Source organism: Balaenoptera physalus, assembly GCF_965194825.1.
Source record: "Balaenoptera physalus genome assembly, chromosome: 3".
NCBI lineage: Eukaryota > Metazoa > Chordata > Mammalia > Artiodactyla > Balaenopteridae > Balaenoptera > Balaenoptera physalus.
In genome coordinates, this window is record NC_138890.1 from 151,437,638 (window position 1) to 151,458,145 (window position 20,508).

The 20,508-nt window shown below is 37.2% G+C and overlaps 1 protein-coding gene across 2 annotated transcripts in view; it reads right to left on the reverse strand.

Annotated features, from left to right (window-relative positions):
* Window positions 1–1,313: 1,313 nt before the first annotated feature.
* The window catches only part of CDH6 (cadherin 6), a 130,953-nt gene continuing 111,758 nt past the window's right edge, over window positions 1,314–20,508 (reverse strand). For both annotated transcript variants that reach the window (XM_082453742.1, XM_082453743.1), the window contains exons 8-12: window positions 16,357–16,493; window positions 13,711–13,832; window positions 12,539–12,656; window positions 12,154–12,405; window positions 1,314–7,321 (exon numbers count right to left, since the gene is read on the reverse strand). In XM_082453742.1, coding sequence (XP_082309868.1) covers window positions 6,831–7,321; window positions 12,154–12,405; window positions 12,539–12,656; window positions 13,711–13,832; window positions 16,357–16,493 — 1,120 coding nt within the window. In that variant the 3' untranslated portion in view covers window positions 1,314–6,830. The remainder of the gene's footprint in view (window positions 7,322–12,153; window positions 12,406–12,538; window positions 12,657–13,710; window positions 13,833–16,356; window positions 16,494–20,508) is intronic.

Here is a 20,508-nt window from a genome sequence, read left to right on the forward strand (position 1 = left end):
AAAGCACATTGCACTTCCTGCTTATGTTACTATTAGGTCAGGGAAGTTTCCTAGATCCTGCAGACTATGCTTGCCTTGGGGTGGCCCAGAGCTGGGGATGGGGTAGCGGGGTAGGAAGGGCTTGGCTCTAGTGCACCGTGCATACTAGTGTACAATGTACATATCCTTCAAAAAGTATATTTCTGGTAGCATCACTCATTTCCATCGTTTTCTGTTTCCCACCAAGTTAACTTTAAGCCAAATGGCAAAAAATGAAAACACAAAGCAACAAGAAAAACCAACTGCTATGGCATTGGTGATCCTCTGTGTTCTGGTGACATGTGACTTTTCCAAACCTAGTTCCCTTCACGGAAGCTCAGCTGAGATCAATGGCATTGCTTAAACATCCCTCTCTTTTCTCTCCTTTTCCTGCTATTCTTTTCAATTCTTACCTCCCTTTGTCTCAATCCCACTAATTCCTAAACCTCCCACACCCTCCTCTACCTGGGCAGAAAGAGTTTCTCCATCCTATGAAGTCCTATGAACATTTTCATATATACCTCTCTGAAAACATCCCACGTCACCTTCTGGTAGGTACTCTAGTTATGAGTTTATGGCAGCCCTTCCTCATGGACAGGCATCTGGAGAGAAGGGAAAAATATATCTGGCTTATTGTTGACTATTCCACAGCACACAGTGGAGTGCCTACTGTATACTGAACAAATGAATGAATAAATAAAAATCTCTGTAGCAAAGCAATGAATTCAATTCTCCCAGTTAAAAAATTGGGAAACTGCCTCTGTAGAAATTGGAGGCAGCTTAAAAAAGAGCAAGCAGGTAAAATATTATAGCTCTGAATATGCTGAAAACATTTTATTTACTCATAGTATCAGAATGCTGGAAGGATTTTATTCTTATTCCCCTTTGGACTAACCCTTTTTCTTTTTTAAATCAGAGATCCATAGACAATTGCTTTTATGGGAGGGAAATAAAGGATGGAGATTTGGGATGGGCAAAAATATAGAACTGTCCTTTTTTATCTAAAGCAATTACCATGAGGATAAACAGCTTTCTTAATACAGCGATTCCATAAATAACAGTAGAATTCTTGATGTCCCAGTGGTAAGAAGTCTGCAGGGCCGTGCCAATGATATATATTACTGGTTGGAAGAAACTGTTGTTTACAAGCTAATTATTGTATAACAAGTTGGCTTTAGCTAGCTCTCTGAGAGGTTAAAACAGCAGATTTGGAAAGATAAAGTGTGTATCAGTATGTACATTTTAAAGATCTCTGATTACAAACAACAGTTTGAGAGAATTGAAAAAAAAACGAGTTAGAAAAAAACCAGTTTATTAAGTAATATCATATAAATAACTTGTTACAAAAATTGATTTGCAAAAGGCATATTTACTCTTTGTGAGGAATCACTTTTTAAATTGCATTCTTTTCAAATTTTTACGTCTAAGAAAACAAAGGAAAATAAAAGAAGCCATTTCAAGGAGCGTGTATTTGCCATTTGACTACAACAAAAGGCCCGGCCACACTGAGCTAAAAGGTAATTATCTCAACCCCATTCTTCTAACACAGAAAACTTTCTCATGTAAACTGTGAAGTTATGAAAATCTCCCTAGATAGAAATGTGGATGAAAGCTGAGCAGTGATTGTTTCCATCAGGTGTTCTTGCCAAAGACACGAGCGATACCGAGAAAAACCATATGAACTGAGCTCTCCAGTCAGTAAATCTTCGAGGGTGGTATCAGCTTCAATTTATACTTGGGAGTATTTTTAATTAAAAACAATCAATACCAAAAAGCTTTTATTTTGGGGGTTTAAAATCACAAATCACAGTAGGAGAATGCCAAATTGCCTTAGCTTGATACTACTGAAGATGCCCATAGCAATTATTTTAAGTCCTATTCTTATGCAGTTTACTTTCAAAGCAATGAAAATAATCACAAACAAAATAGTACAGTGGTTTTGAATCGCTCCTATGTTTCTCCCGAGCAGATCAGTTTTACGTTTGCTACACAGCATTCCTCCTGAATGCCTAGTAATTCTATACATATGATTCCTTAATAAACACTAAACTAATAGATCATAGAAAACTAAAAGCTTATAGCAGGTGCCTCTAGACATAGTTACATAAATAGCATAGTCTTGCAAGACCAAGATCTCATTATAGTGGAATGCTTTTTCCACAACGCTGGGTCCATGCCTCATTTGTCAGATTAACCCCATTTGAGGAGAAATTTGAGTTTGTAGTCCATGCGTTTTTAAAAAAAGGGAATTAAGCAACTTGTAAAAGCTCTTTTGAAATTAATCTAATAACCCAGTGGCTCTTCGGCTAAGTGCCTGGTCCTGTCTGAAATACAGTGGGTAATAGGCTTTGTTTCCATTTGACCTCCTTTCAGCACTTTCATCTGCTGGCTCTGTCGGGCAAACGTTCCCCCCAAATTAAAAATGAAAATGCATCATAAATAAGGTATTACCAAATGGGGAGTAGATTAAAGATTGTCTCAGCAATACTTACATTAAATTGACAATGCAGAGACCATAAACTTCTGGCTTTAAAAATGAACTATTTCTTTATTAACTTTTAACAAGTGTGTGAGTCAATGTATTGCTCTGCACAGAAAATATGGTCGGGGTCCGATATTTTTTAGTAGAGAATTATCCCTTTAGAAAATTATTCCATAAAGATGCCAAAGGGAGATTAAAAATGCTGCAGCTGTAAGACTCACTGAGCTTTTAAGGAGATGATACTGTAATTTTGTATTCTCTAGAAAATAAAGCTGCTGTCAGACCTCAGGAAATAGTTTATTTTCCTGAAGACGCACACACGAAGTCTTAATCTTTCCACTCTTATAATCTGATAAAGGAGGCTGGGTTGTAGTGGTAATAGTAGACTGCTTGGATTTTTAATCTCCTGTCACAATTCAAAAAAGATTTCATCTAGATAAAAAAAAAAGAATAAAGTTACACTAAAATGATCCTTTTCAGAGGATACCTTTCAAAATAGTGGAGATCATGACTTTTTAGTGTTCTTCCAAAGTAATTACACCACTTCAACACTAGTGACTATGAAAAAATAATTTATTTGGTGGTTCATTCAGTCTCTGGGGAAAATGAATTTAGCTGTACCTGCTTTAAATATTTAGTTTGTGCCCAGGAATCTAGTTTCTTCTTTCCTTTCAACTGCATACTTTTTAAATGGTCCTCAAGTATATAGAATTGAGGAATGCCCAATTCGTAGTTTATACATGATTATCTCCAATGAAATACCCATTTCAAGACTAATCATTTCGTATAAGGTATTGCTCAGCAAATCAGAACACCTCAAATGTATGTATTACTTAAATGTTTAAATTTAAAAATTACCTAAAAATGAAACTAGTGAAAACATTCTGAAGTTAATTTAGATCCGTAAAATTTGGATGCTTCTAAGATAGAGATTCAACTTATAAGAACTTTTTGTACAACTTTTTGGGAGCTGAAAATGAACACTAAACCAAAATTTTTATACTGAGTTAGAATATAACACCAGGTGTTATTCCATCTGAAAATGGAGTTGATTTGTATACAAACCTCCCTATATGCACCTAAATTGTAAAGCTAAGAAAGCTCTTACAAAAACATATATTTTCTGGGCCCAGGTCCCCTCTCTTATGGCTCTATGAAACCATTTTTGATTCTCCCTCATTTGATTTAGTTTTTTATTTGGGAATGAATGTTTTCCAGGCCTTTCAGAAGAAAGTGCCATGAAGTGAAGGGGCTTTAAACTTATGCACAATAGCTTAATGTTTTTAAAATTTCAGCTTATTCTAGGGAACATCTCAGTGATGAAGAAACTTTCCCCTTTGAATAGAGGGCAAAAAAAAAAAAAAAAAAAAGTGAGAAGGGCCTCAAAGTCCTTGAAACAACCCACAAAGGCAATCTCCCTATATTTAATGAATTTTGTTTCTCAGTGATTAAAGCAAATATTAAAACAACTTTACCTCTTCTCAATTTCGTTCTTTCTCATCACAAACATCTAATATCAGGACAGAGACAATGTGAAAACTGAGCTGAAAACTAATGTTTTCTCCAGTAATCATTCATGTCAACCCAGGTTCCTGACCTGATGTCTTGGTGGAAGGAAGTGAGACCAGCACAGAATGCTGGAACTATGGCTCTTATTGTTTCCATGACATCAGGCAGCTTTAATTTTAGGAGAATATTACTCAGTCTTGACATTTATAGGACCCTACTGCAAAATATTCAGCTCCAATCTATCCAATTTCTTAGAGATTCACTTCATCATCAGCTTTTGTGGTAAGAGATTTAACAGTTATTTGAATACTTAGTCATATTAACCTGCTCTTGGTATAACTGTCCCATCTTCAGGGTGGAATAAGATAACTTCCAATTACACCTGAGAAATTCCACTACAGAACTTCTTACTTTCACTTAGGAGGAGAGCGTAAACCTTACCCTTAAACATGGAAGTTGCTGGCGTCAACCCACACACATTCCAATTAATGCCAAAATTTCAAAAGGAAGACTTCTGATGATACCTTTCTTTTTACAGGACTATCTTTCTTGATATACTTTATTACATGACATGAAATATAAGGATAGAGAGCTCTTAAATTTTACAGTAAGTTGTGTGATTAAGGTGCTGTTCTATTGCTCTAAATAACTAGTTCTTATTAATTAACTTTACTAAGCTATCTTTTTTTCGACACTTACCTGTGACTATGATATATATCGATTCATTACAGTGAAGCCCTCCTGTAGTATTTTGTCTGCGTTCCTGTGTGTGTGTATGTCTGTGTGTGTGTGAAGAACTAGAAAAGAAAACCTTGTAAGCAGGAAACAGCCCAACCATGAAATACTTGTTAGTATACAGGGAAGTCCATCCATTCAGGAAACACAAGGAATAATATGGTTGTAAAAAATTTTCACTCTCATTGGTTAACCCAAAAGACTATATTTCTCTTATTTTAAAGGTGCTGTCTTTACTTCCTGGGTACCTATTTAGAACTTAACTACTAAACAACAGTGTGTATCCAAATAGAAAGTATGTGCTGATAGGACATTATCCCCAAATGGAAATGGCACTAAGATTATCTGTAGAAAATTAACATTAATTGAAAATAAATCCCTAAGACTAATAATTGAAGTCAGCATATTCTTAAGTACATATTATATACATACAGAGCCTGTTTTTTTCAAAGTTTTCAAAACAAGGATGTTTCATTACAGTACTTTGGAAATTTCTGATGACTGCACAATGTAAGAGTCTAATGACAAAAATCATTAGAACAGCGAATGAAATAAATGATTTGAACCTGCCAAAAGGATTAGTTCAGTTCAGTTGGGTCCTCTGGATGATAACTATGATGCTAATTGCATAATTAGAGAAATAATGGATTCGATGGAGTGTACATTACTTTTCTGTTGCAGTTTGAGACCATTACTTTATCATTAGTTCAAAGACAAGGATGTCAGGATTGCCGTGGAAACAAAGTTAAAAACAATGAAAAAATTTTAATGCTTTTGAAAGTCAGCTATCATTTTAATTACAATCTTAAACACCCTTGTTGAAGGGAATCCAAATTTTCCCTTTGTAAGCGTCTTCCAAACACGTAATATGTAGGTTTTCACCATGATTTCAATGTCCGTCTATATGTATCATGTTATATAAATATATGGATATTTCCGAACGTGAAGGACAGGGTGTCAAGTTCAAGTGTGACTGGCTCTTACCTCCCCATTAGACTCTGAGAGAGGGATCTGAGTTTTATTTAATCTACCTTCACAAATGCAACTTAATTGTATAAGAAGTATCTGAAGAATATGAATTATTTTACTTCACACTGCTACTTTCAAGTATATTAGAATAATACTGACAATTACAGACAAGGAGTTAAACTTTGTCTCAGAAAAGTTCCTTCAAGAACTTTTGAAACAATTTAGACTTATTTGTAATTAGCCTACTGATGGCTGAAATAATTTCAAGTGATCCATGATACATTTGGTGGCCCAAACTTTAAAATATGCTAAATATTTCCTTTGTTAACATTTATTAGCTATTTTTCTTTTCCCTTTATATGGTGCAAGGGCAAACTTTTGTATGTCTAATATATAACAAATTATGAGTCAGCGGCAAGGAATGAGGTCTTATTAAGATTTTTTTTTTTTTTTTGGTTATCTTTGATTGTTACCATTTAATTGGCATCATTTCCTAAAGAAGAAGGCGCATCTCAAAACACTGGTGGATCTGATGTTTTGAATAGTCATCGGTGCCAGAAAAAGATCATGAAGGATAAACAGGACTGGCAAATATCATTTTAAATTCTTTGTGACAGAAATACACACCCATATATAGTTCATCATCTCCTTGTGAGCTGATATACCAGGAACAGTGGTTCCTCCTTCATTTCTTTAACTAAAACTATATTTTTATAAAGTATAATCCCTTATCCCATTAGCATGTGAAATGTACAGAGCAGTCAGCTGACCTTGAGTCAATGCAATGTAGTAAGAGACCAGGCCAGTGAAATTGAGCATGTTCCAAACCTGCACTAAGAGAACAGGGGAAAAGATTCCTCCCCGGCCTCTCCTCCAGCACGGTGCCTGTTGGACTGACATGGTTAACTGGATGCACTAAAAAATAAACATTTGCCTCTCAGAAGCTCATAAAAGTGTACGAGAAAAAAAGTCTCTGACATTGGATCCGCACGGACTGCAGCCATTGGCTTTTGGAATGGGTAGAACAGAGAACCCTTCACGGAGCGGTGGATAAATAGAAGGAAATAGCCACTTCACATGTTTCAGTGTCGTACTGGAAAATGAAAAAGGCAACATATCAGGAGTCCTTGTCACTGCCCACCCCTCCGTACATATCTGCGAGCTTTTTGAACCGAGGCCCCCAGTCACTAAGGTAATCGTAGTCCTGGTCTCCATCCGTGGTCACCGACTCCAGCGAGCTCAGGGAATCGGCCACCGAGCCGGTACCCTCGTAGGCGAAGGTGGCCAAGGAGTCGTAGGGCGGGGCAGTGGGGTCCGTGTCATTTTCCTTTAACCTTTGGTTAATGAAATCTCGGACGTCGGTGTTATCACAAGCTGCTGGAGTCCGTCGGGGTAGAAAAAGGGCTTCGGGCACAATGTCCCTGCGTAATTTGCTGTCCTCTATGGCTTCGGGATTCCTCAGGGTGCCGATATCAAAGGCCTGGGTGTCCTCCTCTCCCCCACCTTCGTCGTTGTAACTGACAATGTTGTCTCTGATGTCCTCTTTGGAAATGATCAAAGGTTCCTTTTTCCGCTGTCGCCTGAGAGCTGCAAACAACACCACTGTCACTGGAAGCAGAAACAAAACAGTGAGGGAAGGGAAAGTTAATTTGCCGACCAATTAACATCAGGAAGAAATACTGCTCCAAAGTGAAGTTTTCAAAGTTTTCAAGGAAACTACTCGAGACTCAACTTTTGCTTCCTTAAGGATGCACGTGCCTCCACGCATGATCAAACCAGGACCCTCTCCCACCCCCAAATCGAGTAGATATTTGAAAGAAAGTTAGGATTTAAGTAGAGGATAAAACACCTTCATGTTTTGTCAGTAGTTCCTTCTTGCTTTGAAATGGCAGACTAGTTTCAAGGTAAGGAAAAAAATAATAATGATATAATAAAAAAGAGCCCAAACACGGTGAGAGTACTGCAATAAGAGTGAAAATTATGCTGAACACCTGAAATGCTCTGAAACTGTTTATAAGCGCAAGGCTGGCACCTTCGGGGATGTGTTGAAGGGTTTGCATAACTCCACTTCTAAAATAACTTTTGCACTGATGCCTTCTTTTTTTTCCCGAGAAAAGTATAAAGTTAGTTTAAAACCCAAAGTAGAGATGTGGATGTCTGGATACCTTTCTTACATATAAGTAGGTATTACCTACCTGCAGAGACCCAGATACAATTCAGAAAGCCATTTTGGACTTCAAGATCAGCCAGTTTGAAGGGGGCAGGTAATAGTGCACATGCCAGATTATCTGTGTTTAGGCTAAACAAAATAAACACATTTAAGTGGGAACTTAAAAAAATCTCTCAGAGTTTCATGTTCTGTAAGTTTGTTGACCGGAATGTTCGTTCTTTTGATTTTTCCTAATTCGGATTAGAGGCAAAGCAAGAACTGTGTTTAAATAGCTCCTGATGTTTCTTCATAGTTGGTTGGGTAGAAAACACCTGGCTACCTGTAAAGAGACACATCTACGAATGAACACATGGATGGGAAAGTGAAAACATACTGACAGCTTAGAGAGAAAACAGCCATCCAGGGCAGAAAATGAATTGTTAACCTGGGGTTGTCCATGGGAGATTAGTACCAGTAACATCTCTTTACTCTCTCATCCATAACATGGTCCAGTTTTTATGAGCCATGCAAATTGAATTATCACAATAAGAATTACAGAACAATGGCTTTTGGTGGATGTGTATATCTATCTCTATATTAATGGATATAGGCACACCCAGGTGTCTATATATATAACATTTCAGATGTTAATAGTATTAATAATTGGTGATCTATTGAGATAGTTCTATGTGCCAAGCACTGTGCTAAGTGCTTTACATACCGAATTGAATTTAATTATCATAATAGTCTTACAAAGTAGGTACCATCATTATAACTCCATTTTACATAAGAGGAAATTGAGGTTTAGAGATGTCACGTGTACAAACAATTGAAATCCAGGTCAGTCAGACTAAAAAGCCTGTACTCTTAATTACCATGCTTTGAAGCATGTTTGGATTGTAGACTATTTCTAAAGGATATGCAATTTTGCTGTTTTTGAGCATGCGGTTGTGTAACGGTACACATTCTCTTTTGCTCCTGATGCCTCATTTATCCCTTTCATTCAGGGTATTTATTTATTTGTTCATTCAATAAATATTTATTTAGTGCCAACTCTGTGCGAGGTATAGTTCTAAGCATTATCAATGAAAAAAAAAGATCAAAGATCAAGAGCCTATCTGAAAAAGGGAGGCAGGGGTGGTGGTGGTGGGGTGGCGGATAGAGACAGAAAAAAACAATGTATGTCATGAATAAGGAAATTATTAGAAGGTGATAAGTGCAATGGAAATAAGAAAAAGTAGGGCAGAGTAAGGAGGATGGGAAGGACTTCTGTGTACGTTTGAGGGGCTGTATATATTTTTTGGGGGGAGACTGCATCATTGAGGAAGTAACATTTGAGCAAAGAGACGAGGAGTTATCCAAGGAACTATCTGGAGAAGAGGACAGAGCTAGGAGGAAGGCCACGGAGTGGGAGTGTGCCTGGAGCGTGTGAGGTGCCGGGGACAGGAGAGGAGTAGGAAGGGCCATGTCAAGTGGGGCTGTGGATGCTTTGTACACCTTCACTTTACCCGGGGGTCCAGGTGGGTGGAAAATTGCATGGCTTTGGGTGGAGGGATGCTCTTAATCTACCTTTTATGCTGGTTTCCAGTGTGATGCGGATTTGCAAAACAGAGGTTTGTAAGTAAGGACAGCCTTTGGGATAGAGAATAGAATCAAGCTAACTGTTGCGCAAAGAAATAAATTCTGATGGACACAGGTTCATTCCAACATTTAAGGCAAGATAGCAGGCATTTATCACTTCCTGAGTTTTCCCCAGCTTAAGTTGCCTATATCTTGTCTTTTACTCCTGTGCACACCTGAAAGTGCAATTGTCTAGAAGACAGAGGGCGCATTCAGTAATTTAAAGGCATTTGTGCACTGCCTAATTCTCCTACTGTTACAACTGCCTGTATCTTTTCTTATTGGCCCAATGCACATCTGAACAGAATTTCTTGAGGGTGTAACTGTCTAAAAGGAAGATCTTTTTCAAAGCTAACTTTTATAAACCGAAAATGTGAGTTCTAAGCACATGGAACAAAAACACTCTGAGAAAGTAAAATGCTGTCTTCTCTGTAACTGAGCCCTTCCCTTTTCTCTACCCCCTTGAGGCCAGAGGACAGCAGTGAGATATTTGGGGCCAGGGTGCTTGGACAAATTTGTGTTCAAATCCCATCATAAAACTGGAAGGTAGCATGGCATCTGAGATCAGCAGACCTAGGTTCACTTAAACGATCTGACCTTTCTAAGTCAGTTTCCTTCTCTGTAAAAGAGAAGCAATAACACAGTGCCCAGTGTGAAAGTTATTATGCCAACTCTAAAGCACCAAAGAAGCACGAGATGTAGTAGTTGTTTTTACTGTTGCTTTCTTGACAAAAACAACAGATGCCACATGATCCACTTTCTTGACGGCAGATTTCCTCCTATATCAATGTGGCTTTCCTTCCCTTACCAACTCTCCGGTTTGCTGCCACTTTCTTCAGTGGTCTCATTTTTAGTTCGAGCTCTCTTTCAGACTGAAAGTTACACTGCATTCTATAAGTTCATGGAGAAAATAGAGTACAGTGTGGAAGCACCAGGGGTCGGCAGGGTAAAGACCTGCGTTTGGAACTTAGCTCTACCACCTGTTAGCTGTGTAACTTGGCTTCACACCCTGGGGCCTCAGTTTTCATATGTAAGATGCAGATAAATATAAACTAGATGGTTCTGAAGATTAAGTGAGAAAGACATTTGTAAAGCATCTTGCCCAGTGTCTAGCCCATGCTGTGAGCCTAGTAAAGATTAGATCCCATTTTTCTCCTTTTTAATTAGGTACAGAATTCCAAAGAGACTAGACAAGATGTGGGAAACACTGAGGCAAATTAGAAGTAATGAGGAGACAGTGAATTCACTGGAGGGAAAAGATGAAAAGAGAGGACATAGGGAGCTGGTTAGAAGGAAACTAAGGGGGAGGACAAAGTGGGTAGATGATGAGGGAAGGGAAGCATGACCTCTATGAGATGAAGGCTGGCTCTTCCTCCGTAGACCATGAGTCCACGGAATTCTTCCTGAGTACGGCATGCCAGTCTAGCCCTTCTAAAAATAACCTCTTTTTAATCAAAAAGAACATTCATATCTTTCTCTTGGAAAACAATTTTTACAGACTCACACCATTAGAACACTGATTTGTCTTTGCATACTGTCAGTTTTTATTTATCCTCATATCTTAAAATACTTCCCCCAAATCTTAGCTGACAAAGAGAATCACAGTTCTTTAGCCGAGTTTCAAGACTCTGTTATAATTAGCAGAGTTGATCTGGAACGTGAAACTCTTGAACAGGTATCCCTAGGCTTTCTCTTCTTGGAGGAATGGAGGTTTTCCTTTCCTCTTTTCGAAGTCACTATATTGTCATTTTTTAAAAAGGAGTTTTTCTCCCTCTGTGAAATCTGGGTTAACTCTGGCTTACTTTTTTCCCCCATGGTGTAGGCAAGCTTCTCAAATCTTAACTTTTTTTTTTGAAGGGCTGCATTAGCTAACATTTGATTTCTTAGTTCACAACAGTCAAGGGACCTTGGAGCATTTTGAGCTCAACTTGTGCACTTAATTAGTTGGTTGGGGGTAAAAATTTCCTTTGAATCACCGTTAGATCTTGATTTTCACTTTTATTACATTCATTTCTTTTAGGTCGCAGATTTATTTCCTTAGTCACAAAAGTTATTTATTATTGAGAGTCTGAGAAATAATAGACATTGTGTATGTGGCAATCAAAGAGCAATGCTAAGAAGGTAGTTATTTAAGTGGGTGGATCCAAATAAGTTTTCTGAGTTAAAGAAAATTTCACCATTATTTATTCTCCTGTATGAGAAAAAAAAAGTCATCACATTTCTCTTTCCATTTTCCCGTTGATCTTTAAACTTTACCTTTGTAGAAATGGCCTTCATCACATACCCCATGCCCAATGACTTTTGTCCTTTGAAAATTTAACGTTTGCCAGGTTAAATATTAAACAACAAATGAAATGGAAAGGGCATATTTATATTGCCCTTGAATCCCCCTGTGATTCATTCCCAGTCTGATAGAAAAGATATTCTTCTGGTGGAATGACTCCCTGGGTAGGGAAAGACATGGGCAAGTTTCACAGCTGTTCATTCTCCAAAGCCATTTTCAAGCAAAAACTAGTTCATGGGTGAACAACATAAGATTCTCAGCACATAACTCTACTCACCTAGATCGGGCTGTATGCCTTACTGGGGGAGGCGGATAAATCTAGAGAGCCACAGTAACAGTGTGTGCCCCTCAGCATGGGGAGATAGGATGCAGGGAGAAGCAGTTTACCTAGTAGGGTCACGATGCACAGCAGGATGGCAACCAAAGCCCCCGTGCTCAGCCCCGTCGGGTGGACGAGGGCCTCCGCGTGGCAGGACTGCATGTTCCCTTGGTGGTCACACGCACAGACCCGGACAGTCACTGTCCCAGTGCTGCTTTGGACTGGGTAGTCATTGTCTGATATGACCACAGGCAGGAGATAGGTGCTCATCTCGTGTCTATTATAGCCATTTTTCCGAGTTAAGATTCCCGCTGTGTTGTCTGGAACCGGAAAGCAAAGTGGTGAATGGAAGTGGAAACCACGTTATATATTGGATCCATTGTGATGGGAGTAGACAGATAATAGATGCAGATATAGATATATAGACAGACAAGGCAACTTGGGCTCATTTACCTTTGTTGTCTTGAATGGTAAAGTTTGAGCCACTGGCTGCTTCTGGGGCCAAAGAGAACGAGAATTGGTGCCCGCTGTAAGGGTCATCCTTGTCAACGGCTCGTATGGTCTGAATCAACTAAAATTAAAACCATAAAGCTGCCATCAAGTTTTGCTAACTCAAAAGTGTTTCTTACAGTTTTGCAGTAAATGGCTTGATCAAATGACTTCTAATTTTACTTTTAAAATGATAGCCTCTAGAAAATTTACAATGAATCCACTGTATGCAAAGAACTAAAAGGCTGGAAATAGAGCCAGGGACAATACTTTGTTGTGGAGCTGTCCTGTGCACTGTAGCATTTTTAGCAGCAAGTCTGGTCTCCTCCCTTCAAACCAGCAGTACCCTCTTCCTTGTGACAATCAGAAATGTCCCCCAGACATTGCCAAATGTCCCCTGGGGGGCAATATCACCTGGGTTGAGAAACATGGCCCTAGAGTGATACCAAGCTATAAAATATCACAATGACCTATGACAATATTGCAACTTAAGTAAATGGAGGCACTCTTTGGACAGCCTGCTTAGAAATGCAATCTTGGCATATACATAAACCATCAACCTGCAAAAAAAGCTAGTTTGAATATAAAACACACAACTTCAGCTTCCCATTTTAACATGCATTTTAACAGTGCACTTCTATTTTGACAAACTGTAACATAGTTTTTATATCACTGGCAGAAAAGACCGTTTTCAGGTGGGGACAAATGTGTAAAACAGTAAAACATTCATGAATTTGTACTACTTGTACAGATGGGCAATGTAAGTAAGTGAAACTATGAATTATAGGCAATTGTAAAATATGTTCTAGCTTTTACTTTCCAGTATATATGGTAATTAAAAGTATCTGCTCACCAATAAAGATTTTTCCAATAAAACTGTGACTAATCTATTTTATATCAAAACTTAAGACTGATTTGGGATCAGCATCAGTCTTTGATGAACTTCCCTTTCTTAAAAACTGTTTGTCCTCTTATGCAAGTTAAACATTCATCCTGGTTCTTATTTATAGTAATAATTTTGTTGGCATTTATTTCATAGATAATTCAAAACTTGCCCTCAGCTCTGTGTATCATCTGAATTATTAGAACATCTAAATTAATCTGAGTTAATTAATTTACTTTCTTATGAAACTCACCTGATCTGCTTTTGCTTTTTCACAGACAAAGGTTTCATAGAATTCAGCAAATTCTGGAGGGTTGTCATTGACATCTAGAACTTTAATATACAGTGGTACTCGGCTGCTTTGCTTTGGATTATCTGCAAAATGCCAAAAAGAAAGGAATAGGCATTTATATGTTGATGGCCAGTCCCCTTTAGATGATGGTTACTCACTCCTTTCTCATTCATACATAGATTCCCCACGGCTCCTGTGAGGACCACAGTGCATAACGTATCATCACAGTCACAAAAAAGTAGAATTAGATTGTTTGGTACTTCTGGAGTTGGATACACCTGACGGAAATATCTAGGAGACAAAGCTACTTCTATTGGTACAGTGCAACTGTATAACAAACCCCAGAGTAACACAAAATAAAGAAAAGCTCTCCAGAAAAGGAATTTTAGAAGCATATTTTAAAGGAAGCCAAGGAAGCAGGCAGATGGGAAAAATGTGGGCAGAAGGAAAAAGGATGGGACAATAATGATTGTTAATGGTCTTAGTTTTTTAGTTTGAGAGCTAGACATTGTGCTGAGCGCTTTGTTATATTTTATTTAATCCTTATAAACTTCCGAGATAAATATAATTATTGCCCCCATATTATAGATGAGGAAACACATCATATTATAGATGAGACACAGAGAAACTAGGTAACTTGTCCATATTCACAGAGATAGTAAGGACTGGAGCCTAGACTCAAACTTGGGTCTGTCTGACTCCAAAGCCTAGGCTGTTCATCTAGGATAATGATAGAGCAGAATCAGTGTTTGAAGACCTGAGATAAATGAAGTATTTTGGCTGTCATCTCTGATAATCTCCTGAGTAGTATGGAAGGCAGATTCCTGTTCTAAGAATCAGGAGCTGGAGTCTCTTACCTCAGATCTCTTCACTCACTTCACTCATGTCTATTTGTTTGTTCACTTATAAATATTTAATGAGCAACTAATATCTAACTTGTGCCAGCCACTATTCAGGGTGCTGGGACACATGGGGAACATAACAAAGATCCTGCTTCCTGGAGCATTGTTTTTATGGGGGTAGGCAAACTGTAAACACATAAATATATAATGTGCCAGATGGCAAATGCTATGGAGAAATTAAACAGGTAAAAGGGACTGGAGAGAGATGGAGGTGCTGCTTCGTATGGGATGACCAGGATTGGCTTCTCTGATGAGACGCCATTTGCGTAGAGATATGAATGAAGAGAAGGATTAAGCCACGTGAATATTTCTGGCTCTCGAGGTAGAGGAAATGGCAAGTGCAATGGCCCTGGAGTGGGAAAGAGTTGGTTTAATACAAGCTCTTGGCTCTTGGCATCAAAGGTAGTTAAGAAGTTTGGACAATAAGATTCTTAGGCTCCTTTGCATCTAAAATTTTGCTCACATTATTCTTCCCAAGTTAGAGCTGCAGAAGATGAAGTTTTAAAAGATCTTTATCACTAGTACTTTCAAAGATATCCTAGAAACATTAAATCTTAAAAACAGAAATTTTTAGGTACATGAGATGACTACTTCAGTAAAAAATAAAATTTCATGATGTTATAAAAAATGATCTTTTCAGTGGGAAATAATTTTGTAATTTTAAAGCTTTAAGTATTCTCTGTCATTGGTATCCACATTAGTCCACATAAATTCTGAAAATCAAATTCCTACCTAACAAATTTATAATGAGGAGTTCTTATCACTATCAGAAAGCAATGCTTCATTTTGTCCATGTTGGTTATTTGTTATTCTATTCAATATCTTTCAGTCACTTCAAATCTCATGAGTTATGTTGACAAAGAATATTACTGTATTATACCATTTGATATGGGGTATTTCACACTAGATACCCCACTGAGCTAAAAACGTTTGAACTTTTAAAATCAAAAACAAAAACTAAAAAATGAGCTACAATTTAGAAGCCTATTTTCAAACATTTAAATGCTATTTTAAAGGTCCTTTTTCTTTCATCTACTTAGGTCTATACATTGTGTTTACATTACACAGTTTTCACGGTATATAACCATTTTATTTGAAGTATTCCTTTGGCCCTATTTTTCTCTGCCTTAAATTTCATGGGGACTGCCATAAAATTCTTTCTAAACATTGTGTTGATTAGTACTGATGATTAGTATTAGTCACTTTGGTGTACCATGAAAAAGTTACAATTTATATCTCTTAATTCTGTAACAATTTTGAAACAGACATTCTACAGAAAGCTAAAGGATGACTATCCAAAAGATTTCTAAACAATGCCTACATTTTAGAATATACTTGATCCCAGCCCCTCCTCCCGGCCACACACACACGTCTGTGAGCCCATTTCTTTTAGCTGCTTCTGTAATGTTCTGATTTATAAGCTTTTTGGAATCAAATCCAACATGTACCAATTCAACCTAGGTTTAGAGATACATTCCTGTTTTATTGTTCCCAAACTGCAGAACTTCCACAGTTGCTTCTGCATTTAAGAACGAACCAACACGTGTCTAGAAGAAACATTAGTGCAAATCATTACAGAGCTCTTTCCCTCAGTAAGTATCGAGTGGGATCATCAAAACACGGTGACGAGTTTCAGCCGCATTTCACTAGCCCTTGTGGAGATGCTCTGTCAGTCAGGACAGCAGTGGTAAAAGGGTGGACTTACTGATCTCTGTTGCTATCACTGTAATGTTGTGCCACAGCAATGTTTCTCGGTCAAGAAGTTTCGATGTAAAAATTGAACCATTTCCCGAATCGATGTTGAATATTCTGTCCATATCTGTGTGTCGATCAACAGAATACCTGATAATGCAGAGCAGAATTTAGAAAGGTTTTCTTTGATTTGCTATTCTCACATCCTAAAACTATTCCCAGAAAATCTGTTACATGAATTTTTTTCTACCTGTAGCATGTATTTGAATATCGGTAACTTAATACTAAGCAAAATATTCTGATAAATTATTTCTTTACAATTGAGGTCTTAATAGTATACCCACTAGACAAGTTGTATGATTTTGAGTATCATTACTAAAGTTTCATTTTTTAAAAATGTAATTTAGATCAAGTTTATATAGTAATTGTTACATTTTAACTTAAGTTTTCAGACATTTGGTTAGGACTTTAATGTGTGTGTGTGTGTGTGTGCATAAGTAGGGTTATTGGCTATTTTTCTATTATTCATTTTATTTAAAAAATCGTTATGTTGAAAAAGCAAAAGATGGTTAATGTGGCTGAGGTTAGTGAATCTGGAGAGGGAAATAGCAGATGAGCTTGCGGAGAGATCCACAGTCGGGATTGTAGAAGGATGGGCTGGCTGTGGGGAGGAGTTGGAGTTTATTTGAACTTGATGTGGATCTTCCAATGGATTTTAAGCAGAGGAGTGTCACCATCTAACTCATGCTTAACAAAGATCACTGGCTGAATTGTGGAGAATGGTTGGACGGGGCTGTCACAAATGATAGGAGTGAAGAACAGGATTGGGGGAAGATCATAAGTTCCAGTTTTGATACGTTGAGGCTGAGGTGCCTGAGGAAAGTTCAGGAAGCTCAAGATAAACATCTGGACTGACAATCTAGATTTCCTATTCAACTCTCTAGGAAGAGAACGGGGAAAAATGCAAAGAATGGAGTTGCTTAAAGGATGAACGGGAGAATGGAGACCCACAGGGACTAGAACAGTGCCCAGAGTAGAGTAGGAATTTGATAAAACTTTAAAAAGGAGAGTTTGGAGAATTCAAAGAAAACCAAGAGGTGCTTTAGAAACCAAAACAGGACAAAGTCTTCAACGCTGAAATTGATGAAAGACTAGTAGATTTTCAGAAATGTTACCTTCTTTATAAATTTATTACTAGTGTCTGGAATAGTCATATGTAAGGGGAAAATATGTATACACCCTGTTTTATGGGGGGAGCATTAAAGAGAAAACTCAGAAGAAAGTTGATATGCGAAGGCCATTATGAACAAAAAATTGCCTATTTCAGCTGGATTCTCAAAATGTACATCATGATAGGAGATTTTAAAATGTCAACTCAGTAGAAATATATTTTAAGTAAATGTCCTACCTAGTCATACACTTTTATGTAAAAGTCATAATGCTTTTAATACATAAAAGCATTATGAATGCTTTTAATAAAAACTCTTGTTACTAACTTGCAAATAGTGTACCATGTTCCAAGATTCTATTTCAATTAATTATTTTGTTTTAAAGTACTACTAGTGAATTATAATAAACAGTGTTATCTTAATAGAATCTATTTTTGTCATCTAGCAGGTATCTAAAAATATATATATTCCATTATTGTAGGCTATTTAAACTTGATTTTAAAGAGAATTACTGAAGTTCACAATGGATACATATATGTCAAGCTGGAATTTTAGTTTCAGTTTACATAAATCTAGTGTTTTATTATCAAAAGGGTTGAAACAGATGAAATATCTCCTGTTTTGCCATTTATGTCATGAATCAACATTTATTAAGAATTTAGCCAATTGCATTGAACTTGCTTGATCACCTTTCTTCATTTTTAATTTGAGAATGATAAATATTTATAGGACATAATTACCAAAAAGGAAATCTCAGTATTCATAGCCTTTGTAAGGAATTTAATAATTTTCTACAAATATATTTTTTTCTTTCATGAAAAATGTCAAGTTTAAGACATGATGCTTATTGCCTTTATAAGCTGTTAACAATTATACACAGCAGTAATCTTTTCTTGCTCTTTGCCTCTTTTCTTCCTGCTATAGTTTTAAGTTTTACAAGTAATCGTATTTTCCAATTAAGCCTTGAAATAAAGGGTAAGGGGTGAGGAATTTTTACTTGAAGGCGGCTTTTGATTTTAAAGAGAGAGGACTATTTAGGAAATACCATAATTGTGTATTATTTTCTTTACTTAACTGGGGATTTAAAAATTAATAGAAAACCTAAAATGTCTACATTGTTTAGGAAAGATATCTCATTTGAGGCACACAAGGCCTCATTTGTTTGTTGTTTTTCTTTCCAAAGTAATTTCTATTTATATCCAGAAATTTACTGTCCAGTCACATTAATTGTAATAATAACTGATGAGGAAAAAGGTAACCGATCTCATCATGATTATAGCAGATCATTCTGCTAGGTACCTCATTTTTTTTCCCTAGAACTTTATTGTATTCTGTGAGTCAATAATTTGTCCTCTCATGTATCCTGAAGGGAGATCTGTGGGTCAGGAAAAGAAAATGTGTTTGCATGTAAATTTTTCTTGATAAGTGTTCAGAGTGACATTTTATAAGACTTCCATGGAAATCAAAGTACACTTGTGATATGAAGTTGTTGGAAGAAAATTATTTTATGTGATTAAAGAATTAAAGATTTGTGCTTACATAATGATAAATCATTGTTTGGGGGAAGAATTCTCTAGTATTAATTGTGCACCTCACATTGTGTCTAGCACTTACTTGTGCAATATTTATGTCTTGAATAACCAAAAACTATGTGTGGTTGTAATTTCCAAATATAAGAATCAGTTTATCCTATAAAAAAACCCACTGGAATATGCATCTATATACTAATATATCTATGTGTATTTTTATCCTTAAAGCTATATCTATATATGAAATCCATATGTACCAAGGGAAGGCTGGCTGAAAAAACTTTAAAATTAGCTGACAGCCAACGTAATCTGACTAGCTAACTACTTCCTGTAATAAAACATAAAATAAATGCAATGGGTAAAAGTGCTATTTGGTATAAAAAGTAAAACAGACATAAAAATGAAGCCTACATTCCCAGAAGACATTATCTCTTTCAATTAAAAGCATGTTGACTGATCAAAGAGGTAACCGAAGCTCATATTTATAAACTTCCAGCATTAGCACTTTTAAATTGGTCTTGATGTTGAGTTGCTAAGATTTTTGTCTTATGCAGTAGAACAAACTCTGCACGTTGGGAAAGTACTTAAGATTATTTGTGTTGTACGAGCAGAGGCCGTCATTCATTTTCCTTATTAATAATGTTAAATGTATACGGAGGAACACTTGACCCATGGGGCTCTCATGTGGCTGCTTTGGGTTGCCCATCATCCAATTTAAGGAGTCTACAGGTATTCCAGTAGAATGATAAGACAACAGAGTCTGTTTTCCCAAAGATTTAAAATTATTCCCTGAAAATAAGCCAGGCATTTTTGAGTTTTAGATGTGGGACTTGCCCTGAGGTTTCATTTGAACTCAATGGCTAAAAAGTTGAACTCAAGGGCTCAATGGCTAAAAAGTTGGAAAATGACTGCCTTAGAGCCTCAAACTCTTTCATCTGCAATAATATTCTTCATGCAGCAGCCAACGTGATCCTCTTAGAGAGTAGTTTTGGATTAGTTAACTTTTCTACCCAAAGCTCTCCAGCGGCTTCTTACCTCAATCAGAATAAAATCCAGTGGTTACCAGCGCCTACAAACCCCAGTAGGCCCTGCTTCACTCACCACCTACCAAACCTCCCCGCCTGCGCCCCTCTCTCGGCTGCGGAGGCCTCTACTTCTACCTGCCAAGCCAGCTCTGATATCAGACCTTACCCTTGCTTTCCCCTCTTGTTGGCATGTTCCTCCCCCAGATAGCAGTGTGGTTCATCCCTACATTTCATTCAAATCTTTACTCAGATGATTTCCAACAAGGCCAAGCCTGACCACGCTATCTAAAATAGTACCCCAGATACCCTTTGTTTTCCATACTCTGTCTTATCTTACTGCTTACACTTTAGTTTCACCTGACATAGCATATATTTATCATTTGCTTATTTCTGTCTTCCCCAATTAGAATGTAAGCTCCATGAGATCAGGACTTGGTACTGT